This window comes from Aquarana catesbeiana, linkage group LG04 (assembly GCF_042186555.1).
Source record: "Aquarana catesbeiana isolate 2022-GZ linkage group LG04, ASM4218655v1, whole genome shotgun sequence".
NCBI classification, from domain to species: Eukaryota; Metazoa; Chordata; class Amphibia; order Anura; family Ranidae; genus Aquarana; species Aquarana catesbeiana.
The window spans coordinates 562,869,290-562,896,050 of NC_133327.1; the positions used below are offsets into that span (position 1 = coordinate 562,869,290).

General features: G+C 42.8%; 1 protein-coding gene across 2 annotated transcripts in view; it reads left to right on the plus strand.

Annotated features, from left to right (window-relative positions):
• The window catches only part of CNST (consortin, connexin sorting protein), a 225,364-nt gene that overhangs the window by 59,901 nt on the left and 138,702 nt on the right, over positions 1–26,761 (plus strand). The window contains exons 2-3 of one of the 2 annotated variants that reach the window (XM_073628017.1): positions 15,034–15,464; positions 26,354–26,541. In XM_073628017.1, the coding sequence (XP_073484118.1) occupies positions 15,068–15,464; positions 26,354–26,541 (585 nt within the window). In that variant the 5' untranslated portion in view covers positions 15,034–15,067. The remainder of the gene's footprint in view (positions 1–15,033; positions 15,465–26,353; positions 26,542–26,761) is intronic. The other variant, XM_073628018.1, reaches the window with a different exon arrangement.

The following is a 26,761-nucleotide window of genomic DNA, read 5'->3' on the forward strand; positions in this document are numbered from 1 at the left end:
ATTATTTATTTATTTTTTACTAGTAATGGCGGCGATCTGCGATTTTTATTGTGACTGCAATATTGCGGCGGACACATCGGACACTTTTGACACATTTTTGGGACCATTCACATTTATACAGCGATCAATGCTATAAAATTGCATTGATTACTGTGTAAATGTGACTGGCAGGGAAGGGGTTAACACTAGGGGGCGCTCGAGGGGTTAATGTATGACCTAAGGAGGTGATTCTAACTGTGGGGGGAGGGGACTGACTGGGGGAGGTGACCGATCGGTGTCCCTATGTACAAGGGACACGCCATCGGTCTCCTCTCCTCTCTGACAGGACGTGGATCTGTGTTTACATGCACAGATCCATGCTCCTGCTCGGTTACCCGGCAATCGCGGTTGCGAGGTCCCGAGCGACGCAGCGGGCACGCGGCGCGCGCGCGCGCGCGCGCGCCCCCTAGTGGCTCGCGAGGGCGTCATGACGTCCTCTCAGAACAACAGAAGCCTCGTCCCGCCGTCATATGACGGTGGGCGGTGGCTTAGTGGTTAAAGCCTTATGAAGCATCTTTTCAAATTGTAGTAATATTACTGGGGATACTGAGAAGGCTTGTGGAGAAGTTTGTGAGAGGATTTGTTATGTATCTGACTCAAATGGAGAGTCTTGCTGTGACATTTTCTGTCTGTGAGAGCGCCCTGATGCTGTATCTTGTGAGGTGACTGGAGCTGCTTTAGTTGCAGTGAGTGCCTGTGAGCTCTTTGTGAGGTGATTTTTATTTCTGCCACGGTTTCCTCCCAGTACCATATTTCCTGCCCAAACTTTCACAGTTTGTTCCCTGGGGCAAAAAGGTTCAAATGGATACCTTTTTGAGCCTGCAGGCTCCGCTTTTGTCCTTCTCTTCTCTCCTCAGCGGTGTGGAGCTCTAACAATGCATGTCTGCTCCGCTAGGCTCCGCCTCCTGTCTCCCTCGCTATGGACAATCTCAAGTTTCCAGGCAAAAAGAAGTGTGTGTGTGTGGATGTATATGTGGATGTATATGTGTGTGTGTGTATGTATGTATGTATGTATGTATGTATGTATGTATGTATGTATGTATGTATGTATGTATGTATGTATGTGTGTATGTATGTATGTATGTATGTATGTATGTATGTGTGTATGTATGTGTGTGTGTGTGTGTGTGTGTGTGTATATATATATATATATATATATATATATATATATATATATATATATATATATATGTGAGTATATCTATCTATCTCTCTGCATGCAGGGCACTAAGGACAAAAGGGATGTGAAATAATTTGATACAGTAATGTAATCTGTAAAATTACAGTGTACTCTGTATGTGTTCTGTATTTTGTACTTTTTGAATTTGCCACCGGGCTCCACACCCATGCGTCGCAATGCTAGCAGGAAACTGAGCCCGGGAGCACAGGGCATCGGGCAGATGATCTGGTGGAGGACACAGAGGGTGGACTTCGCAGGATCCTGGTGACAAGGTAAGTATGTTGTACCAGGATTCTGCAATGCAGTCCCGAGTGTGGCTCGGGGTTACCGCTAATGGTACTGAAATTTAACACCGAGCCACCTTGAGGGCTAAGGTGAAAAGAAACCCATTATCTGTTTTCCCCTTTCCTAAAACATCCCAGCTGCATCAGTGCTCCCCTCACTCCTTGGTCTCACAGGAGACACTTAGGGAAGTGGGGAGCCATAGGCTACTGCTGCAATCAGCCTAACTCCTGTTAGGAGGGAGCAGGGGGTGTAGCTTACCAGCACTGTGTGTGTCTAAGGGCTCTCACAGCCCGGCTTGGGAGTGTATCCGCAAGGGTGCCCCAATAGCACACAGCTTGCTAGGCACTCGGAGGAAGGAGGTGCAGACAGTGCCGGTGGGGAACTTCCAGAAGAGGAGTTAAGGAACTACTCTGTGCAATATTGTTGCACAGAGCAGGCAAGTGTAACCTTCTTCTTTTTTTTTTTTTTTTTTTTTTTGTTTTTTTTTTTGTTTTACGTTTTATTTGTTCTTAATTTTTTTTTTTTAATTGTCTTCATCATGTGAACTGCTTTATCTTTTAAAAGATTTGTAATTTCTGTTCAGCCAATCTTTTCATCCCAGACAAAACAGTCAAGTCCCAGCCCTTCATCCACCCTTTGTGCGAAGACCCCCCCCATCTCCCCGTAGGCACGTTGCCTTTGTTAAACTGACAGTATTCTGCAAATTAGTTTTGGCTGCATTCTCTTTACCCATTCTGCTCAGTAGAGTATTATAGGAAGCTAATATCAACGAAGATGATACTACTGTGTTAGAAACAATTTAGTAGATTTTACTGAAAACACAATTGGCTCAAATCTAATTCTGAACTTTTTTTTTTTTTTTTTTAATTAATTTTAATTAGAATGAGGAATGATGAAATTCCTGTTGGGTTTTACTTCAGTCTGTGTCCCCATTAGGAGCAGGAAGTGATACAAAACCCCTCTTATGTGGACACAAACTGCAGCAAAACCATTTTATTCTGAAAAAAGGGGAAGGGTTACAACCTCAGTCATGTTTTTAGGGCCTGCTATGATGGGTTTTGTCTGCAGCAGAATAGCTTCTCCCCTCATGCAAGTCAATGGGAATGCAAAAGCTGCTTGAAGCAGGCTGATGCAGCTTTTGGTCAACTGTCTGGGTTAAATGTACCTGAAAGTATTTTGCCCATCCAACACAAGCACTGACTGTCCTGGTGTCAAATGCTGACACAGGCAGGAAGAAGGCAAAATTGCCCCATAGGAATCACAGAAAGCAATGAAAAATTCTTCCAAAAATAAAAATAGTTTTGTTTGAATTAGCCTGAAGTTTAGTATATATATATATATAATTTATATATAATTATATTTTGTTTGTTTTTAAAACCTTGTTTCCTAATATTAAAATTTTTATTTGGACAGTTCTATTTCCTTATTACACATGGAAGGTGGCCATAGTAAAGCAGATGTCTCCCTGAGAATATTAGGTTGTGAGACCTCCAGGTGCCCTAAATCACACTAATACAGTTGGGTCCATATATATTTGGACACGGGCACAATTTTTAGTTGTGTGGTTTTTTTTTTTTTTTTTTTTTTTTTTTTTTTTTTTTTTTTTGGTATTTACCAAAACATATTCAAGCTATAGTTCTGTAATGGATATGGGCTGAAAGTGCGCACACTCAGGTTTAGTTTGAGAGCATGTAAATCTAAATCGAAGGAAGGGTTTAGGAATTACAGCTTTTAAGAATAGCTATAACCCCTTTTTCAAGGGACCAAAAGTAATTGGACAATTAAATCAAAAGCGGTTTCTTGGCCAGGTATGGGCTACTCCATTGTTATTTCTATATCAATTAAGCAGGTAAAAGAGTTGATCCTAAAGCCTTGTACACACGATCAGATTATTGGACACATTTTTTCAATTTTTTGTTGGATGCTAGTCTCAAATCGAAAGCGAAGAAGGTTCTCGCCATCAGAAAAATTTCGGACAACAGAATTCAACGTCAGAAGTGACGTAATGTGTTGAATTGTTTTGTATGAAAAGAAAAAAGGGTTGGGACTTTGTATGATAGGACAGTTACGTCACAATTGCCTCCATCCCTGTCAAAACGAAGCAAGAGAAGAAGTTGGGACTTTGCATGAAGCATGCAGATTTGGAAGCAAAAAATGAGCTATATGGTCTGATAATGTTAAATTAATTAAATATTGAAAAGTAAAATACATCAAAAGCATTGATACATATTGCATCTTCCATCATGATTAATTCATACATACAGAGTCCTATTGCACATTAACGATGATATTCAAATAAATTGGTGAAACAGTATGTACAGAATGTGTTACAAAACTGCATAATTGTAAAATTCTGGTATCAGAAGCTCGACGTGTTTCGCGCCTAAACTTGCCGCTCATCAGGAGCTGATGTAGACTAGATGTCTATAAAACGAGAGTATTGTATCAGGCAATAAGTAAATCTTGTATATGAAAAGTAGAAAACTAAAAAAATGACGGAATTGGCTTGAATCAACAGCCCATACTCACAGGTGAGGCAATGGAAAGGAGGTGGCAGTGGTTACGTGGGTAGCCGGGGACAGAATCTGACACGGGAGCTGAGGCGGCACAAGCGGCCGAGCAGGAGAGCAAGCCCTGTGCTGAAACGGTGAAATAAATGCAATAATCAGTGAAAAATGAAAAAAAAAAAATTACACACACACACACACCTGTGATAATGCAACGGTGTTAGGAACAATGGGAATGTTCCAACGTGGTGAGCACTAACATTAAGGATGGGAGAGAGAAATGAAAAAAGAGTAGAAGAAAGGAAAAGAAAATGTGAAAAACCAAAAAAATGTGTGACAGTGAATCAGTGTTGGAAGCAATAGGAATGCTCCAATCTAGTGAACGCTATCATTTGGAGGTGAGAAGACTCAATTGTGTGATAGTGAGATTGTGTTGCTAACAATGGGGATGTTCCAACATGGTGAACACTATCGGTGAGAGTAGGAAAACAGAGAAGCACAAGAGTATAAAGGAAGATAAGAGTAATTAGCTGAGTACAAGGTGTGTTACCTGAATATGTGAAATGGAAAGTGCACGCACTTGCATGGTGTTCCCAATCTGTGGCCCCTGTGTATGTGTGTTGGTAGCTGTGCTACGAACAAAAGCTTGCCTCGCCGTAGCCGCCAACGTCATGTTGGCGAATATAAAGGAAAAGGAGGCGCCGCCCCCCCCCCCAGGCCAGGCGGCCAGCGAGTGGCGCCAAACTGATCTCCCTCGTGTCAAACACCAGATGGATTCACGGAGCCCACGTTATGACGTCGGCGTCAGACGTGTTGCGCTGGATGCGTGGCGTCGATGCAGAGCGGGGCAACCACCCGCCCCCCCAAGGGGGGGGAGAGGGAGGACCCCCGATGTGCATCGCAGCTCCCTGAGTCAGACTAAGCCCCTACTGACATCACCATACCCACAAGGTCCACGCCCCTCACATATGTCAAACCCATGGAAAACAATGAGACTGTAAAAATAGATCAAAAATGGCATAGACAATATCAGGACAAGGGATATTTCTCAAACATAACCTACAGTATTGTAGGAAAAGAATAATAATTCTGGCACTGGGGTGTTGTGTCAGAAATGCTCTGAAAACCTATCCTGAATCTTGTCCCGCAGTGTTGCAGGGACCTGTGAGTATGGGCTGTTGATTCAAGCTAATTCCGTCTATTTTTTAATTTTCTACTTTTCATATACAAGATTTACTTATTGCCTGATACAATACTCTCATTTTATAGACATCTAGTCTCCTGATGAGCGGCAAGTTTTAGCCGTGAAACGCGTCGAGCTTCAGATGCCAGAATTTTACAATTATGCAGTTTTGTAACACATTTTGTACATACTGTTTCACCAATTTATTTGAATATCATTGTTAATGTGCAATATGCCTCTGTATGTATCAATCATGATGGAAGATGCAATATGTATCAATGCTTTTGATGTATTTTACTTTTCAATATTTAATACATTTAACATTATCAGACCATATAGCTCATTTTTTGCTTCCAAATCTGCATGCTTTATACAAAGTCCCAACTTCTTCTCCTGCATTGTTTTGTATGTGTTCTTTCATTTCTGAGCATGCCTAGTTTTGCTCTTCAGATTTTTTCTTTTTGGCAGAAAACCGTACTAATGAAAAGAAAATCGGACGTTGTGGTCACATCAGACAAAAATTTTGGAGCCTGCATATCGAGTTTTTGGCTGACGTAAATTAGTAATCGGCTTTAACTTTAGATTTTCTGACCGTGTGTACGGGCCTTAAGTGTGATATTTGCATTTGGAATCTATTACTGTGAACCTACATCAGGGGTCTTCAAACTATGGCCCTCCAGTTGTTCAGGAACTACAATTGCCATCATGCCTAGTCATGTCTGTGAATGTCAGAGTCTTACAATGCCTCATGGGATGTGTAGTTTCACAACAGCTGTAGGGCCATAGTTTGAAGATCCCTGACCTACATGATGTGTTGAAGGATCTGTCTATGCAAATGAAACAGGCCATTGTAAGACCCCATACACACTATTAGATTTTCTGCAGATTTTTGTCTTCAGATTTGCCAAAACCCATGTAGTGCAAGGGCCTGCCTTTTTGCATACAAATTGAAACTCTTAAGGTTTGACCTCATTATATGGTTTTGGTAAATCTGAAGACAAAAATCTGCAGAAAATCTAATAGTGTGTATGGGGTCTGTCACGAATTCGCACGTCCACGGTGACTAACCGCGACATGCGTTCCGTGACCGGGGGATATGAGGAACTAAGGGAATAAGGGGGAACTTATGCTGAGCATGTAAGACTGGCTGCGGTACTTTCACAGCCTGCACTACCTTTGGCCACCACTAGAGGGAGACTCCACTCCACTCCAATCCAGCTAGCTGACCACACACAGGCAGATACAAATCTTACATACAATCTGTTAATCACTCTTCCCACTGTCCCCACACCCACACACATAATAAACGATAGCCTGCCACCACCCAACAGTTTGTCCGCAGACTGGTCTGCTGAGCCACCACACACACAGATCTCTGTCTGGAAGATCTGTTAGCATACAATCTGCCAACACACAGTGCAATTGCATACCGATTGGCACGTAACTTAGACCGAGTACTTAGGCACTAAAATACAACAACCTCTCCAGAGATATGAGTCCTAGCTTAGTACACAGAAGTCACTTATTAATTTTATCATTTAATATCCCGAAAGTGGGCAGTGCATAAAAGATATACAAAGAAAAAGGAGTTACGAAAAAAAGATACAAAAAATGCAGAAAGACACACAATTTGGCAATTTGCTATGAAAATAAAAAGGGATAAAAACAGAAATAAACTTTACCCAAGTCTATCTTGTAGAAGCATACTGGAACATGTGGGAACTCCCCAGTTTCGAACTGGCTTCGTGGAAGAACAATGTCCATATCTCAGGCTAACCAATTTATTGAAATATGGATGCGGGCTGGACTTTAGCCCTTGGCCAATCAACCCTGGGGAGTGTTCCTGTCTCAGCCAACAAATGTTTTGTGTTCTGAAATGACCAGAGTCAAATTGGCCCAGAACGGCGCTGATTGCTGGGTCATGGATAGGATTCCCGATACCAGCACATCAGTCCGATCGCAACAGTACCAATCACTGCCTGCCTGCCGCAATCAGGCGCCATATAACAGTTTTGTGTGGTTCTTTAGGATTCCACCTCTGCTAAACATGCAGAGTTACATGTACACGTAACCCATCAGGTCTACGATCAAAAAGAATTATTTTCATCTCTCTGCCGTTAATATTTTAGCTTTTATGAGAGATAAAATAGGTTCCTTAGATCTCTTGATATTAAGCAAAGCTTGCAGACTGGCTGGGGCCTTATGAATGCCCCCTGCAGATCCGTGTAGCCAAGATGACTAGCAGTTTTCTTTGAGTCTCAGGAAGGTGGCAATCTATGTTTACTCTAATGGGAACTTTTCTTGGCATCTAGGTGTCACTTCGATCCTAGAAAAAACTATCTCTGTCCTTTTCAAATGCTAATGAAAGAACATATGTGCATGACTGACATTGAATACTATATTTTTAATAACCCAGAATTAAACTACATCTACAATTACACTACTTCTACAGATCACACCAAATCTTGTTAAGGCAAAACTATCCTACGCTTACATTTTCGTCACAGGGTCTAAGGCTTCAAAAGGAAACAAATCCATCAGAAAGATGGCAACATTAGGAGTAGTCAAATCAACAGTTTGGTACATTCTGAGGAAAGAACACACTGGTGAGCTCAGCAACATAAGGCCAGGACATCCACGGAAGACAACACTGGTGGATGATCGCAGGATCCTCTCTCTGGTAAAGCAAAACCCATTCACAACATCCAGACAAGTGAAGGACACTCGCCAGGAGGTGGGCGTATCATTGTCAATGTCTACAATCAAGAAGACTTTAGAGAGCAAATACAGAGACTTCACCACAAGGTGCAAACCATTCATAAGCCTGAAAAATAGAACAGCCAGATTAGACCTTGCCAAAAAACATCTAAAAAAGCCAGACCAGTTCTGGAAAAGCATTCTTTAGACGCATTAAACTAAGATAAATCTGTACCAGAATGACAGGAAGCAAAAAGTGTGGAGAAGGCTTGGAACAGCTCATGATCTAAAGCACACAACGTCATCTGTAAAACATGGTGGAGGCAGTGTGATCGCAAGGGCATGCATGGCTTCCAGTGGCACTGGATCATTGGTGTTTATTGCTGATGTGACGGAAGACAGAAGCAACCAGATTAATTCTGCAGTGTTTAGAGATGTACTGTCATCCCAGATTCAGCCAAATGCAGCAAATTTGATTGGACGGTGCTTCACAGTACAGATGGACAATGATCCAAAACACACTGCAAAAGCAACCCTGGGGCTTTTGAAGGAAAAGTGGAATATTCTGCAATGGCCCAGTCAATCTCCTGATCTCAACCCAATTGAGCATGCATTTCACTTGCTAAAGGCAGAAAGCAAAAGAACAACTGAAGACAGCTTCAGTTAGAGCCTGGCAAAGCATCAGAAAGGAGGAAACCCAGGCTTTGGTAATGTCCATGGGTTCCAGACTTCAGGCAGTCATTGCCAGTAAAGTATTCTCAACAAAATATTAAACATGAACATTTTTATTTATAATTTATATTCATTTGTTTAATTACATTTGAGCTCCTGAAAATGGAGGATGGGGGACTGTGTATAAAAATGGTTGCAGTTTCTAAAATTTGTACTTAAAGTGGGGTTCCACCCAAAAAACAAAAATACCTGGAAAAATTCTTAAACAAAAAACATTTGGATATTTTTTTTTTTTTTTTTTACTTACCTCTAAATGCCTGTTGCTAGGTGGTCCCTCGTAGTCTGCCTGTTCCTCTGCCTGGGCTGGTGACATCACTTCCCCCCAGGCACAGGAAGGGCTCCGCTCTGCTCCCTCCCTCCTGTCAATCATCTGGGACCCATTACAGGTCCCAGGTGATTGAGCGGCCAATCACAGCGCGCGGCGCCGCTCGTGCATGCGCAGTGGGTGCCAGGCTGTGAAGCCACAGCCTGGCGCCCACAGTTGAAATGCCGACGAGCGAAGGGGGGGGGACGAGCGGGGCTTCGATCCCCCGCATCGCTGGACCCAGGGACAGGTAAGTGTCCAATTAAAAGTCAGCAGCTGCAGTATTTGTAGCTGCTGACTTTTAATTTTTTTTTTTTTTTTTGATGGCCCCCCTGGGTTGAACTCCTCTTTAATGATTATGTTCAACCCCTTGAATTAAAGTCTGCACTTCAAATTTATTTGGATTGTTTCGTTTTAATTTTATTCTGGTGGCATACAGAGCCAAAAGTATAAAAATTGTGCCTGTGTCCAAATATATATATGGACCTAACTGTATTTGCTGTAACAGCTTGTGGTTTACCTGGCTAACAGAAGTGTTAATAGATGTGGTCAGTTAATGTATATCACTCCTCTGGATGAGAATTCACCTCGCGATTCAGATGGTCATCATCCCCCTTTTAAGGCCAGTTTCCAACGGTCCTGTTGTGTGAGCGTCACACTGGACTGTCAATGCAAAGGTGAGATTTGGATCATTTTTCACCATCCTGGATTTTCTCCCACCTATGCGGGTCTAAGAGTCTGAATTGACACATTCAAAATAATGCACTGTTCATGTGGTTAATATTTTATCTCATCAGTTTTATATCAGGGAGAATGGATAGGATGATGATAAGTGTGCCTATAGGCAGCATCAGACTCTCCTGACCTGCTGATGTCACAATGGGAGTTCTGACAACCGTCAGCCACCGTGGAGATGCTAATGGCTCTAAAGCACATGTGCCTTCATACTTTATAACTGGTTGTGATCTATCAACAAGCAAAACCATATATTTTGATTGGCGCCACAGGACAAAATGTGTTTTTTAGCCAACTATCACTTTATAAATCTTTCATGCTGAGCTGTACATAAGTGTTTGTGGCAATACTCTAATCCACAGGTGTCAAACACAAGGCCCGTGGGCCGAATCCGACCCTCCAGGCCATTTCATGTGGCACTTGCACCTCTCCTGCTTCTGCAGGAGAGCTCCGGCCCTCCTCTGGTCCTCCTTCAGACCCCTACTTTCTGCTCCCAAGCAATGCATCCAGCTTCTTTCCAGCAGCAGCATAAGGAAAGGGGGTGCACTGTGATGTTAGGGAGAGTAGGGGACTCAACTTCTGATGGTGGGGTGGCTCTTGAGCTAATGTAAGGGGAGGGGATGCGCTGGACATCTAATCTTACAGATACAACCGGCCCTTTTGAGGACAAGCATAATGCTGATGCGGCCAACGATGAAATTGAGTTTGACACCCCTGCTCTAATTCCATCCCTTATCCAATAGTAGAAGTAACTCTTGTCTGAAAACTTCAAATGGGAACTTCTAGACAAGAAAAGCTGTTTTGAAGGAGAAAACGTTATTGTACTGAGATTCCGGGCAGTGCTGAATCATTGATGGTGAGCCTATTAATTAATCATGGCATTTCATGACATTTTCATAGGTGCAGCTTATATGTGCTTTTGTTTTTGTCCTCGTCATACTTCACTGCCTAGCTAGTGTCTGACCTAAACATATATGCCGTCAGCAGTTCTCAGTTCCCTGGCTGCATACTTGTCCCTTGTTATTGTAATGTATGTAAATCCTCACAAAAAAAATTGTATTCTTTGTTTCTTTTGGTCTGCTATATCAGTTTGATAAGTGCAAAAAAAGAAAGTATCTTTCTATGGGGGCACTAAAAAGGGGGGGTGGAGGCAGGAGAACTGACAGCAGACACAGGAAGATGGTTTTGGGGCCATTCTGTGGTATTCCATTGCACAGAGCAGGTAAGCATGATCCTGTTTATTAAAGCAAAAGAACTGAGCTTCTCCTTTCTTCTTCCCAGGTCACACCAGGAATCGCACAGGAAAGTGCTCTTATTCCTCTGCGATTCTTGTCCAATTTGAGTCCGGTGCATTTTCAGCCCATTCCTTTGCACCAAAGTAGTGTATACTATTTAAAAAATAAATAAAAAATGCAACCAGATTGCATACTGCTTTTGGGATGTCGATGGCATTGCATTGACACCCACTGCAGATTGTAAGGGCAGTGCTTTTTGAACAGGGTGCAGAAAGCTTTCACAGAAAACAGGTTTCCTGCATCATTTTCTGGTATGAATGGACCCTAAAACCATTTATAATTGGCTGATAGATGACTGTTAGTATAGTCAGTGGCGGCCCATAATGCAGGGCACAGGGGCTCGGGACCTCCCCATCCATGTGTTCGGGCCCTTATCCACATGTGGGGGGGCAGAAGCATGGATTCCAATGGGGGGGGTGTTTTTTTTTTTTTTTTTTTTTTTTTTTTTTTTTTTTAAGCAAGTGATTAGAGCCAGAGACTAATTGGCTTCAAAAAAGGGCCCACCAAGTTGTGTGACATTAACAAATTAATATTCGCTATTGTCACACTGATTCCCCTCCCGGCCAATAAGGAAGTGGGTCCTGAGACCCGTTTCCGGATTGGCCAAAAGGAGAAGTGATCCTATTGGCCTAGAGGGAGGAGACTCAGGGGAAGCCCGACCAACCCACCAGCCACCACTGGAAGACGAAGGGGGGGACACTGAGGCCGGGACACGGAGGAGACTGAGGGGGGGAAGCTGCAGCCGGCAGGCACCCTCCAACATGTCAGTCCGGGGGCAGCACAGGGTAAAGCTGGATACACACCATGCAACTTTCTTTAGATTTTTTTTTCTTCTTTTTTTTTTTTTTTCCTTTTAGATTTACCAAAACCATATATAAGGACATACCTAAACGCTTTATTTGCAATCAGGCAGGCCCCTGCACTACATAGTTGAAGGTTAATCTAAAATCTAACAACAAAAGTTGTATAGTGTGTATCCAGCTTAAGTGAGCTTTGGGGGTGGGGGGGTGGTTTTGTGTATGGTGCAGGCTGGAGGACTGGAGCAACGGAGGGGGGTCCGGTGATATGGTCCATCTGCCGACCGATGGAGAACCGGCCGCCACTGAGTATAGTGTACCTTCAGTTTTCATGGATAGTCTGCTTAAAGTGATTGTAAAGCTTTTGTTTTTTGTGTGTGTGTGTTTGTTATTTATAAAAAAAATAATTATATATCATACTTGCCTCAAACCTGCAGTTCGTTTTGCACAGTGTGGCCCCGAACCTCGTCTTCTGGGGTCCCCCGGTGACGCTTGCGGCTCCTCCTCGCATCAGTAAACCCCCTGGGAGCAGCACTCTCCCTGGGGATTACCTTGCGGGCACACTCCCGAGTCCAGCATTTGCGTGCATAGACACAGAATGCCAGACTTGGCCCCGCCACCCGGCGCCCCTGTCATTGGATTTGATTGACAGCAGTTGGAACCAATGGCTGCGCTGCTATCAATCTATCCAAACCAGAGCCGAGAACCCCGGGCAGAGAGGTACGGCACGTCTCTGCAGAGGGAACGAACGGGCTCAGGTGAGTAAAACGGGCCTGGGGGGGCGGTCACTGTCAGAAGTTTTTTCACCTTAATGCTAGGATGCATTAAGGTGAAAAAACATGAGGGTTTAAAACCCCTATTAAGCAACTTCCTGACTGTCATGTGCAATGTACGTGTGGTTTTTTTTTTTTTTTTTTTTTTTTTTTTTTTTTTAATGCTGCTAGTGGTATTGAAGCCTAAGATGGCCCAAGTGTAATGTTTCAGAAAGCTCACAAATAAGTATATCATGGCGATTAAACGCACTGTAAATACACCATTAGCATTTTTAAGCTTCTATGTAGTAGTAAGAAGGAGATCATTTGAGGTAGTTGTCAAAAATGCTTTCTAGTGTAAAACTATTGTGCTCTTCTTACAAATGTATTTTATTCTCTCCTAAATATTTGTACCTACATGGTTCATCGCTATATTTAACTGGCAACTTTTTTTTTTTTCTAATTTTTTTGGATAGTTTGCTGACTTTTGAAGAGGTACTTGCTTAAAGCGGAGCTCCACTCAAAAGGGGAAGCTCTGCTTTTTTGCATCCCCCACTGCCACATTTGCCACTTTTTGTGGGGTGGAGGGGAGAGCGAAAACTCCTGGTAAGATCGCTGCAAGGCGATCTGCATCATGTCAGGCCCCTCCTCCTTTTTTACAGGCTGGAACTCTGGTTTTAAAGTGATACTAAACACACACTGTTTCATTTACATTGTCACTTCTATTTCTGAATGTAGATGATGGCACTGTAATTTAATTAAAAAAAAAAAATAATAAAATCTAACTTTTTCCTAATTGATATACAGCTTTCACATGACACAGATCTTTCCCAGCCTCTCTGTAGGGAAACATAAGCAAAAGGAGCTTCTAGTCCTCTGCTGCTGGTCATGTGTTCAAAATGAAAAAATAACAGCCTTTGGTATACAGAGTAAAAATAATCTTTATCAAACTGTTTTAAATTGTCATACAAAAATATATTTGAAATCATATGTTTATTATTTTTTGGCAATAACATGGTGTGGGTGGATTTCTGCCAGTCACAGGCTATGTCATGCCCCTCCAGCCTATGTCTTAGAATAAGAGGGAGGTGAAACCTCCATTAATCTACACGTAATATCCCGCCCCCATTGTGTTTAGCTGGTTAGTATGCATAGAGGAGGAGGGAGGGAATGGGCTGTCATTTACCACTGTGTATATGCCCACATGTGTGGCTCTATAGTCACAACGGTTGCTCAGATGTGATGGGGAGGAAATGCTCAGCATAGAAACTCTGAAAACTGAGCATGTGCAGAGCTGCCAACTCTGCTCTGCAAAATCCCTAGCTGAATAGGGGACCTGAACACAAGGTGTAGAGCAAGAAGGATTAACCAGGTTTTTTGCAGAATACAGAAGACGAATCTCGTAGTGAATATGAACAGCGTTTATTGATGATATTATTATTATTTATTTATTTTTTCTGATGTGGGTTTAGTGACTTTAGTTTACCAAACCTAACACTTCTGTTGTCTTGCACACCAAAAAGCTGTGTTAACCACTTCTCCCTTGGGCGACGTCAGTGATGTCGCATACTTTCAGTGGTGATATCTGAATGATGCCTGCAGTTACAGGCATCATTCAGATATCCTTTTTCTCAGCCGGCGATTCCCTGCACCATAAGAACAATCGTAGCGACTGTTTAGCCGATTGATCGTTCTTACGGGCGGTGGGAGGAGACATCCTCCTACCTGCTTGCCCGTGTGATCGGCGAGCTGGTGAATGAATCGGCTGGCGCCGGAAGTTTATGATGGAGAATCCTGTGGGCCAAATGGCCCCAGGAATTCTCTGACCTTTTCGGAGGCCGGGCGCGATGTTATGACGTCATGCCTGCCTCTGCATTTGGAAAAAATGGAGCCGCCTCGGCTGGGAAGCCGAAATCGTGGTCTGTGTGTGGTGTTATTTTTTTTTAAATTTTATTTTAGGCTAACCTGTAAAGATTTTTAAAGCTTCGCCTATGGGTATTTTTGAGGTACAGAAGTTTAGCGCCATTCCATGTGTGTACACAATTTTATAGTGTGACATGTTAAATATCTATTTACTCGGCCTAACATCATCTTTCACATTATGCAAAAAAATTGGGCTAACTTTAGTGTGTTTTTTTTTTTTTCCAAAAGAAAAAACGCGTTTGAAAGATTGCTTTGCAAATACCATGCAAGAAGTTGCAACGACCATTATTTCCTAGGGCCTCTGCTATAACAACATATATATATATATATATATATATATATATATATATATATATATATATATATATATATATATATATATTGTTTGGGGGTTCTCAGTAATTTTCTAGCAAAAAAACGATTATTTTTACATGTAGGAGAGTGGTTAATAAGCTGAAATGTCTGTATATGTATTGTACCTTTTTGAACTGGGTAACAAAAAGGAACAATGGAAAAGTATTTCTCTTAAACTATATCCTAGCTATTAATGCTGATGATGCATATTCTGATATATTCTCTCCCTTTTTTTTTTTTTTTCTTTCAGGATTTGTGACGGAGATGGTTTGTGTGTCACCATAATGAATACAGAAGAGAAACCACTAACAGCCTTGAAGACCAACACGGAGGATGGAACAGAGCTTTGCAGCGAAGCGGAGACAAAGATTACTTTACAAATGGCTTCTGATGTGAACGAGAACAAATTAAATGGTGATAACGAGCAGTCTTTGACGGAAAACGAAGATATTAAGCTTGAAGATAAGGATGTCCAAGATAGTATCAATAATAATGAAAGCTGCAACGTGATGTGTGGTCAGCTTAGTTGTAAGAAGGGATGTGAAGATTATGATCACACAGTAATGGACAGCTTGGCCTCTGCTCCCTTTTCCACGAAGGAGAATGCCACTACTAAAGGCAAACGTGTGTCTGGGAGGCGCAGTAACAGATATAAGAAAAACAGCAATGGAAAATCCACAGGTATTTTGTGAAACACGTGTTAACTATGCTTTATTAAAGTAGAACTATATACTCTCATTACAACTATTATGCTATTATGAGCTGCAGTGTTTAAAGTGGTATTAAAACCAAAAGTGTAAAATATAGCAGCTTACAAATCATTGGCTGTAGTAGCGGCTGCAGTAGTTATTTTTTCTTTTTTGGTTTGTTTTGTTTTTTTTTGGCTTTATTTTTCTAAGTTTTTTTTTTTTTTACCTAGTTATGTGGCCAGTAACACACCACCTTGTATTAGAGTGCCCACACTCTAAATTAAGGAGCATAGGGGGCACCTTTTGGACAGCAGCACTGTCTGGGGGACGGGAGGAGGGGAGGGAGAGGAGTGTGAGATGGACTAGCAGATTTTAAATACACTAAGAAATTGAAGCCAAATTCCTTCTCATGCTTTTAAAGTGAATTTCCAGTCTTTTTTTTGTTTATTAAAAGTCAGCAGCTACAACAACTGTAGCTGCTGACTTTTAATAAACACACACTCGCCTTTCCCACAATTCAGCGGTGCACTCACCCCAGCCGTGCTTTCCCCGTGTCCTCCCTCGGCGGCGCTGGCATCTCTACTGTGGGCGCCCAGCTGTGACAGCTTTCAGCTTCACAGCTGGGTGCTGACTGCACAAGCGGCGCTGCGCTCTTTGACTGTTCCCGAAGTCTTCTAGGACCTTTCATGTGTCCCAGAAGACTTCGGGAAGGAGAGCTTCTGCTTCTGATTGCCTAAGGGAGCCAGGTACCTGTCAAAATCGGATACCTGCTCGCTCCCTCCCCAAAAGCTCAGTTTCACAAATAGGAGCCATGGAGGAGGCGTTAAAGCTGAAGTTCCACTTTTGGTTGGAACTCCGCTTTAAGCAGTTACAGCAACAGTTTTTATTTTTTATTTTTTTGCTCTTTGAGATAAAGCTTTTACATTAGCCACTTACCGACCTCCTAACGTACTGGTGCGCGGCAAAGCAGCCTCCCTGTGCTGCATCACATACTTGGTATGCAATCCGCCCGCCGGCCCAGCAGAAGCCAATCTGCTGGTCTCAGCCAATAATAGTCCGCCGGCACTCGGTGACTGGTTCAATGATTTATGGAACAGAGCTGTGTGATTGTAAATACAATAGAAAGCTGTGTTCACTGACCGGGGATCCTGCTGTGTTTTCTTTTTCCTCGCTAAGCAAGATCCTTAGTAAAAGTAGCACATATCACACACGACACATAGGCACAGGTTTAACCCTTTGATCGCCCTAGATGTTAGCTTCTTCCTACCCAGCGTCATTAGTACAGTGACAGTGCATATTATTAGCACTGATCACTGTATTAAAGTGATTGTAAAGTCTCTGTTTTAAAGAACAAAAAAAGTACCTGCTCTGCGCAGTGGTTTTGCACAGAGCAGCCATATTCTCCTCTTTTTGGGTACCTCTTCGGCTCTCCTGGCCCCTCCCTCCTGACGAGTGCCCCCACAGAAAGCAGCTTGCTATAGGGGCACCTGAGCCACAGCTCTATGTCTCCATTCAAACACGGAGCCCTGCCCCCTCTCTCTCCTCATTGGCTCACTGACTTTGACAGCAGCGGGAGTCAATAAGGAGGAGAGTCCCGGGCAGCTGAGTCTCTTGTGCAACATCGCTGGATAGAGATGGGCTCAGGTAAGTATTAGGGTGGGCTGCTGCACACAGAAGGTTTTTTATCTTAATGCGTAGAATGCTTTAAGATAAAAAAAACCTTTTGCCTTTACAATCACTTTAAAGCGGAGCGCCGCCGAAAAATTTTTTTTTTAAAAGTCAGCATCTACAAATACTGCAGCTGCTGACTTTTAAAACATGGACACTTACCTGTCCAGGGCGCCCGCGATGTCGGCACCCGAGGCCAAACCGTCTCTCCGTCCTCGGGTGCTGCCGCCTCCATCTTCGGTAAGGGAATCAGGAAGTGAAGCCGTGCGGCTTCACTTCCCGGTTCCCTACTGCGCATGCGCGAGTCGCGCAGCGCAATACGGATGGTCCCTGCTGCCTCTGGGACCCGTGTGTTTCCCAGCAGGCAGCGGGGAGGGAGCCGGAAGTGGTGTAAATAACCGCAGATTCTGCGGCTATCTATGCCGGAAGTGGGTACAGATACCTGTAATATACAGGTATCTGTACCCCCCCACCCCCCTGAAAGGTGCCAACTGTGTCACCGGAGGGGGGGAGGAATCTGATGAGTGGAAGTTCCACTTTTGGGTGGAATTCCACTTTAATGTCACTGAGGATGTGAGTGGCAGTCAGTTCCCCCAAGTGTCAGATTGCCTGCCACATCGCAGTCCCCTTATAAGTCGCTGATCACCACCATTAGTAGTCTTAAAAAAGAATAAAAGAATTTTTTTTTTTTTTTTACTAAACACTGTAGCAAAAGACATTTTGCCCAAAATTCATGAAGAAATTAGATCTTTTTTTTTTTAAATGGAATATGTTTTTATAGCAAAGAATTTTTTTTTTTTTTTTTTTTTATTAGTCTTTTTTTTGTTTATATCGCAAAAAGTAAAAAACCCAGTGGTAATCGGATACCCCCAAAAGAAAGTTCTATTTGTGTGGAAAAAAAATATACATTTTTGTTTTTGGGTACAGTGTTTCAAGACCTTGCCATTACAAGTTAAAATAACACCATGCCGATTTTTAGCAAAAAATGGCCTGGTCATGAAGGGGGTAAAATTTTCCAGAGGTTAAGTGGTTAAAGTTGACCATTGTAAGCACCCCTGCCACTGTTAAATGACTTGTCTCTTCTTTGTAACTGATGCATTCTGCTGGAAAGCTTTTGAAAAACAGACTTGCTGAATTACCAGATAAAAATAAAGAAAAGAGCCTAAAAAAGAAAACGAATGCAGCCATCGCATCTAAGAAATGGTAAGCTGCAATATAATTCTGCTTTTGGATTTATTACCGCTTTAATTATAAAGCTAGGGTCACATCTAGCTTTCAGAATTTGTGAAAGACCCCCCAACCATATATTTTCTGAAAGCACATAAGTAGAATAAAAAGGTGCTACTGATTTTTTTTTTTTAGACCCCGCTGTATTTGCGCAGATGTTAATCGAACCAATATATTCGCAAAAAATACACTAAAAACATTATTGCATTTAAAAACACAGCTAATTTTACAAAATTTCTGCTAGAAATGTCATTATTGCTGCTGCACTGTTCTACACATCACACAGATGTGCCACTTTACAGGCAGACTAAGGGGACACCCCCCCCCAAGGCACGATATTTAACCACTTCCCATCCAGGCCAATTCTGACATTTCTCTCCTACATGTAAAATTCATGATTTTTTTATCTCGCACTGTATTTTTTTTTTGGAAAAAAAAAGTTTCATGCTTTAAAAAAAAACAAAACCTAATGTGAAAGATGAAGTTACGCCAAGTACATAGATACCCAACATGTCACGCTTCAAAATTGCACACGCTCGTGGAATGGCGCCAAACATCGGTATTTAAAAATCCCCATAGGCGACGCTTTAAAATCTTTACTGGTTACATGTTTTGAGTTAGAGGGGGTCTAGGGCTAGAATTATTGCTCTTGCTCTAATTTGATAAATTAAGCTTAAGCAATTGGGTCCTATCGGACCTAAATATTCCACTTTTAACCCATGGTCATTGCCTAATGATGATTAAATGTATTTTAATGATTTAATAAAGAGATTTATATATTTTTTGGCAATACTGTTACAAATTTTTGGAGAACACATATTAAATATTGTTGCCACAGTAACCCCTTACCCGGACACTAGTACCGGGTGCCCCCCCCCCCTCTTTTGTTTAGTGTAACCTTGAGCTGTGCTAGGATTAATTTTTTGCGTGTGAGTGCGCGTGTGCGCCACCGGCGTGGTGCACGTCAGGACGGCGCATGCGCCATGCGGTAGGCGGGTCGCCAATCGCTGATGCATGCGCTCACTCTCATACTAGTGCTTTTAAAGCAGGGAGCTCTGGCGTGCGCATGGAGAAGGCAGAGCGAATGGTGGGCACGTGAGCCTGGTGGTCTTGGACACAGCAGTGACAGGTTTAAACTAGTTATTGTTTGTGGGCAGTACTCCTGTTTAGTTCCTCATATGTAAGCAATGTCTTCCGAAAAACGAGGAGCAGGGAACAAGGCAAGCACAGGGGTAAGAGTCCTTCCACAAATAACAGGAGACCAACCCCATGCTGATGCAGCCTCAGTTTCTTCTGAAGGACCTGCGGCTTCTGACCTGGCTAAGCCATTGCACTTGTCAGGCATAGTAGCCACTACCAATGTACCTGCCTCGACTTATGTTACAAAGGATGATTTGGCATCTGCCTTAGCGGGTCTTGAAGGCAAGATAGCTGGCATGATTGCCTCTGTAACACAGGGGGGAAGGAAGCGTAATAGATCTCCCTCCCCCAGGCCCAGGCCAAGTGGTGAGTCACTAGAGCCCCAGGATTCTTATAGCCATATGGGTCCAGGTAACCTGGAACCAGAATGGGCAGAGGATCCGGAGGAGGTGGTCATGAACGACCAGGAGGTGGTAGAGGCTGAGGTTTCCTCGGCGGAGGATTCTGGCTCTGAGGAGCCAATTTCAGCCTCACATTGCCAGCAATTGTTTATCCAATCTCTAATGGAGATGGTATGAAGTGCGTTTAAGTTACTTCCAGTTCAGGAGTCTGCACTCCCTTGTTCCACTCTGGGATCTTTGCGACATAAGCAAATTTCCCAAGCCTTTCCCTTGCATCCATTACTGGAGCAGGTGATTTATGCAGACTGGGAGCATCCTGACAGGATATACTTACCTCCCAAAAGGTTTTCTCTTTTGTACCCTATGGAGGAGAAGTTTAGGAAGAAATGGAGTACACCTTTGGTAGACGCTGCCATATCTTACGTGAATAAAAACTTAACCTGTCCAGTGGATTATGCCCAGGTGTTCAAGGATCCGGCTGATAAAAAGCTAGAGTCCTTATTGAAGGCCTCCTCCTCGGTTGCCAGTGCAGCAGTTCAGCCTGCTATTGCAGCTATTGGGATTTGTCAATCCCTAAAGGATCGCTTTAAGAAGATAATAAAAAGCATTCCTTGCCAGCGGGAATCTGCTGAAGAGCTATCAGAGATCCCTCATGCCCTGTGTTTTGCGGTAGACGCTTTAAAGGACTCAATTCAACAGATGTCTCATTTTGCGTTATTATCAGTTCATATGCGATGAGCATTGTGGCTAAAGAACTGGTCTGCTGAGACACCATGTAAAAGGCTACTTGCTGCCTTTCCATACTGGCTTCCCTAAGATCTCAAGGAGTCTCCATAAGAGGATTCCTGGACGATCTACTTCTAAGGGATTGCTCTCGCCCTACACTAGTTCTAAACGTGTCAAGTACAGTGCGGGTCTTACAACGCCTAGGTTGGGTACTAAATTTGGACAAGTCAGCTCTTTGTCCAACCCAAACCTTGGTGTATCTGGGTCTGGCCTTGGACACCGCCCAAGAAAAGGTGTTTCTTCCGCCCTTAAAGGTCGCCTCCATAGTGGAACTTGTACAGAAGGTGATAAAAGAACCAACACCTTCTGTCCGGCTGTGCATGAGGTTATTGGGCAAGATGCTGTCATATTTCAGAGCAGTGCCATATGCGCAGTTCCACTCCAGAGTGTTCCAGAACAGTATCCTGAAAGCCTGGGACAAGTCTGCTCGAACCTTGGATCAGCCAATGGTTCTATCTCCACAGGTTCTATGGAACCTCTCTTGGTGGTTAAGAACCAGCAACTTACAAGGAGGGAAATCTTTCCCACCATTAGCCTGGAAAGTGGTGACCACAGACGCCAGTCCTCTCGGCTGGGGAGCAGTCCTAGAGAAAGCATCTGTTCAGGGAGTATGGTCCCAGACAGAAAAGACTCTGCCCATCAATCTACTGGAAATTCGGGCAGCTCGTCTGGCCCTGCGATTCTGGATGTCCAGATTGCGGGGTTTTCCGGTCAGAGTTCAGTCCGACAACTCCACAGTAGTGACGTATATCAACCACGAGGGGGGTACCAGGAGTCGGGCAGCCCAAAAAGAAGTAAATCATATACTAACCTGGGCAGAAAATCATGTGCCGTTTCTATCGGAAGTGTTTATCCCGGGGGTGGGCAATTGGCAGGCGGATTTCCTGAGTCGCCAGAAATTGTTACCAGGGGAATGGTCCCTACATCCCGAGGTTTTTCTACAGATCTGCCAATACTGGGGGACCCCTGATGTGGATCTGCTGGCATCCAGATTCAATGCCAAACTGGACAGGTTTGTGTCCAGGACCAAGGATCCGCTTGCTGTCGGGATAGACGCGTTAGTGGTTCCTTGGGATCAGTATTCCCTGATATATGCTTTCCCCCCCGATCCAAATTCTGCCACACTTACTACGCAGAATACGGGAGGAATGGAAGCCAGTGATCTTAGTGGCCCCAGCGTGGCCCAGGAGATCATGGTACTCGGAGATTGTGAAGTTGGCAGTAGGAGATCCGTAAGTTCTTCCTAGCCACCCAGACCTGTTGTCTCAAAGGCCCATATTCCATCCTTCTTTACGGTTGCTGAATTTGATGGCCTGGCTATTGAGACCAGACTACTGAAAGACCGTGGTATTATGGGTTCAGTCTTGTCCACTTTGATAAACGCTAGAAAGTCAATTTCTAGAACTATCTATTATAGAGTCTGGAAGTCATACATTTCTTGGTGTGAGAAAAGGAAATGGAACCCTCGTAGGTATACGATTGGAAGGGTGCTCGCCTTTCTCCAAACAGGGGTAGACTTGCAGCTTGCTTTAGGGACAATCAAGGGACAGATTTCGGCCTTATCATTTTTTTTCCCAAAGACCAATTGCATCCCATTCTTTGGCACGAACCTTTGTCAAGGTAGTAAAGCAACTGAGGCCACCGCGTAAACCACCTTTGTGTCCTTGGGACCTAAATTTGGTACTGTCAGCCTTACAGAGTCAGCCCTTTGAACCTATTAGGCATATCCCTTTGGTCCTATTGACCAGGAAATTATTTCTTCTAATGACTATAACATCAGCTAGAAGGGTGTCAGAATTGGCTGCCCTTTCGTGCAAGGACCTTTTATGGTTCTTCAGGAGGACAAAGTGGTCATGTGACCTCGTCCAGATTTTCTATCAAAAGTGGTTTCCAAATTTCATTTGAATCAGGATATAATTTTACCTTCCTTTTTTCCAAACTCTAAAACCAGGGAGGAAAGGTCGCTTCACTCACTGGATGTGGTGAGAGCAATAAAAGTTTACTTGGAAATGTCAGCTCCTTTTTGGAAAACTGACTGCTTTTTTGTCTTGCCTGAGGGTCCTAGAAGAGGACAGCTGGCAACATGTTGTTCTTCTATATCCAGGTGGATTTGCCAGACTATTGTCCAGGCGTATGGATTAAAGCGTAGGGTTCCACCCCGCGATTTAACAGCACACTCCACTAGAGGGGTTGGTGCATCATGGGCAGCACGCCAGCAGGTGTCTATGGCTCAGGTTTGCAAAGCAGCCGTTTGGTCTTCAGTTTATACATTCACCAGGTTTTACCAGGTGGATGTGAGGTCTCAAAAAGAGACTGTGTTTGGCCACAGCGTGTTGCAGGCTGCTTTTATAATTTCAGATCCATTGGGTCTAAGGATGATGTGTCCCCCACCCCCTCAGATGCATTGCTTTAGGACATCCCACATAGTCATTATTATGGTGCTCTGTGTCCTGTAATGTACGATAAAGAAAAATGGATTTTTAAAACAGCTTACCTGTAAAATCCTTTTCTTGGAGTACATCACGGGACCCAGAGGTCCCTTCCCTCTTTTTCTGGGATCGTCATTGCTTGCTACAAAACTGAGGCACTTCCTGTGTAGGAGGGGTTATATGGGAGGAACCGTCTTACTATTGGTTGCCAGTGTCCAATCACCTAAAGGTAAGCGTATAACCCACATAGTCATTATTATGGTGCTCTGTGTCCCGTGATGTACTCCAAGAAAAGGATTTTACAGGTAAGCTGTTTTAAAAATCAGTTTTTCAAGCATTACTTTTAATTTTGATTATTATGGCTTACAGCTAGTGAAAACCCCAAATGCATCATGTTGGAAAATTAGAATATTGTATAAGACCAATTAAAAAAAGAATGATTTTTAATACAGAAATGTTGACTTACTGAAAAGTATGTCCATGTACAGTATAGTATGCACTCAATACTTGGTCGGGGCTCGTTTTGCATGAATTACTGCATCAATGCGGCGTGGCATGGAGGCGTTTAGCCTGTGGCACTGCTGAGGTGATATGGAAGCCCAGGTTACTTTGATGGTGGTCTATAGCTCGTCTTGCATTGTTGGGTTTGGTGTCTCTCATCTTACTCTTGACAATACCCCACAGATTCTCTATGAAGTTTAGGTCAGGTGAGTTTGCTGGCCAATCAAGCACAGTGATGCCATGATCATTAAACCAGGTATTGGTACTTTTGGCAGTGTGGGCAGGTGTCAAGTTTTGCTGTAAAATGAAATCAGAATCTCAATAAAGCTGGTCTGCAGGGGGTAGTATGAAGTGCTCTAGAACTGCCTGGTAGAAGGCTGCACTGACTTTTGACTTGATAAAACACAGTGGACCAACACCAGTAGATGACATGGTTCCCCAACTCATCAGACTGTGGAAAATTGTGCATTTCATTTGGAAAGCAAGGTCCCAGAGTCTAGGGGAAGAGTGGAGGGACACAGAACCCAAGTTGTATGAGGTCCAGTGTGAAGTTTTCACAGTCAGTGATTATTTGGGGAGCCATGTCTTATGCTGGTGTTGGTCCACTGTGTTTTATAATGTCCAAAGTCAGCGCAGCCCTCTACTAGGAACCTCTGGAGCACTTCATGCTTCCCCCTGCTGACCAGCTTAGTAAGACATTTCTGTATACATTTCTGTATAAAATATATATATATATATATATATATATATATATATATATATATATATATATATATATATATATATATATATATATTTTTATTATTTATTTATTGGTCTTATGTAATAATCAAATTTTCTAATATACTGAATTTTGGGTTTTCACTAGCTGTAAGCCATAATCCTCAAAAATAACAAATGCTTGAAATATATCACTCTGTGTGTAATGCATCTAAATAAAATATAGGTTTCACTTTTTGAATTGAATTACTGAAATAAATGTACTTTTTGATGATATTCTCATTTTATGAGATGCACCTGTATGTATGTGTGTGTGTCTGTGTAAATCCCAGGAAGTGAACAGGCAGCAGCTTCAGCTGCCCACAGTTAATATGAATGTGGCCAGACTTGGTGGAGGGGGATTTCTGCAGAATTTTTGGCAAGTACAGAATCACAGTATATATAAAATAATATGTGTTCTAATTCAGTAATAGAAGCATTATGTCCAGATTAGTGCAACCTTAGTATAACGTTGGCAGTCATACCCAGATCCCACGCAGGGGCTTGTCATTTTGCTACGAGCCCTGGATTCTGCTTGGGTGCTCCCCTAAGCACTTGCTGCAACATGTGTAGTTAACTGCAAAGTGCTATACATCCAGGGCCATGGTCCAGCCCTATGGAACCCAGACCGGGAAAACCCCTCCAGGTGTATGGCCACCTTTGTCGGGCAAAACCCGGACCCTGGTTGGGGACCAGCTGTATGGACATGGCTGACCTGGTCTAATATTTATACCTTCTCCAAGTTTACCATTTGGATATCCAAGCCGATGTGGATGCAGTTTCTTGCAGCAGCACTCTAAAATGGGTCTGTTTGACCCTTGTTATTGATAGGCGTGTTAGAACAGTTGTTTGCCTTGTTGCCCACCCTTCTAATTCATTGCTTGGCAATGGCTCAATGTCTGTGAATATCCAGCCTGTGTTCTGTAATGTACAATTAAATTCCATATCTCAGACTACAGGACACAGGCCACCCTCCCCTCTGTTCCTGTGTTACTCTGCATTGCTTGCCCAAAAAACTGAGCACTGAAAATGGGGTTGGGTTAAAGGGGCATGTCCAGGGTCTATGAATATTAAACCTGTGTCCTGTACTGTACTCCCATGACTTGGAATTTTACAGGCAAGTCAAAATTCCTCTTTCTGGATTTGCAGTGTTTTTAAAGGTCTAAAACAAGGGGAATTGCACATTTTATATTAGTTGTGTACAAAATGTTTTTATCATTTTATTTATTACACATCTGACACAGATTTGTAACTTTTGTTTCCTAACACCTAAATGATCAATCTGCTGCACACACTCATACAAATGTCAGCCTATAAATAATGAAAATCGTCCTTTGTCTTTGAAGCTGAACTCCAGCCCTACCTTCAATCTTCCAAAGTTTTACAGGCTCCTCTGCCTAGGATTGCCCACTTCTCCAGACTGGCATCCACCCATCAATGTATTTTGACACTTGCAGAACTCCTCCCAAGAGCCACTTCTGCTTCCATCAGGGCTAAGGGCTCTTGAGATTAGTACTGAGGTAGGGTGCTTTGATATGTTTAGTAAGCTATGAAAAACAACCCCCTGCCGAGCACTCCCACCAGCAATTATGCACCTTTTTATTTCATATAAAAGCACAGAGACCTAGTGATGTCACTAGGTCGAAAATAAGGTATGTAACGAAAACAGATTTTATTTAAAAATGTAATTTTATGTTAGCATGACTGTACTACATGTGTTTTTTTTTTTTTTTTTTTTTTTGTCTCACCCCAAAAAGATACGATTTGTAGTGCCTAGTATCGTTGTTCATTACTATTGCAGTTAGTACTTTGTTCAGGTATGCAGCATATATACAGTTTCAGTTTCTGTATGATGTGTTTTTTTTTTTTTTTTTTTATTATTTTTGTAAACGAGTTTGGATTACTATAAATACTTTCTATGTTTACTGGATACTGTATGTGATGAAACCTTTGCTGTGCATGTTTTCCAGCAGATGCCGATGGGATGCTTTCTGATGACAATGGGTTTGTGGAATCTGCCCATGAATTGGCAACACTAGAGTTAAGCGTCACCAGTGAACCCAGGAATCAAAAGCAACTCAGAGATTCTCTTTTTTCCCTCATCAAAGAAGGGTTTGAACAAAAAGATGTCAGGATGCTTCCCACGTGCCTTCACCAGGTAACAGTTTGAACGTTGGTACTATTTATTTTTGCCTTTTGTCATTGCATATATTCTGAAGCTGTTGTATGTCCAAAGCATCTTGTTTTTCTTACTATAGATACTAACAGGATAGTATTTTTTTTTTTAAAACATCCATAAATTAGAGTGCCCCAAAGAAGAAGCATAATCACAGAACACTGGAGATTTGAGCAATCCTGCAAAACTAGGCATGTGTTGA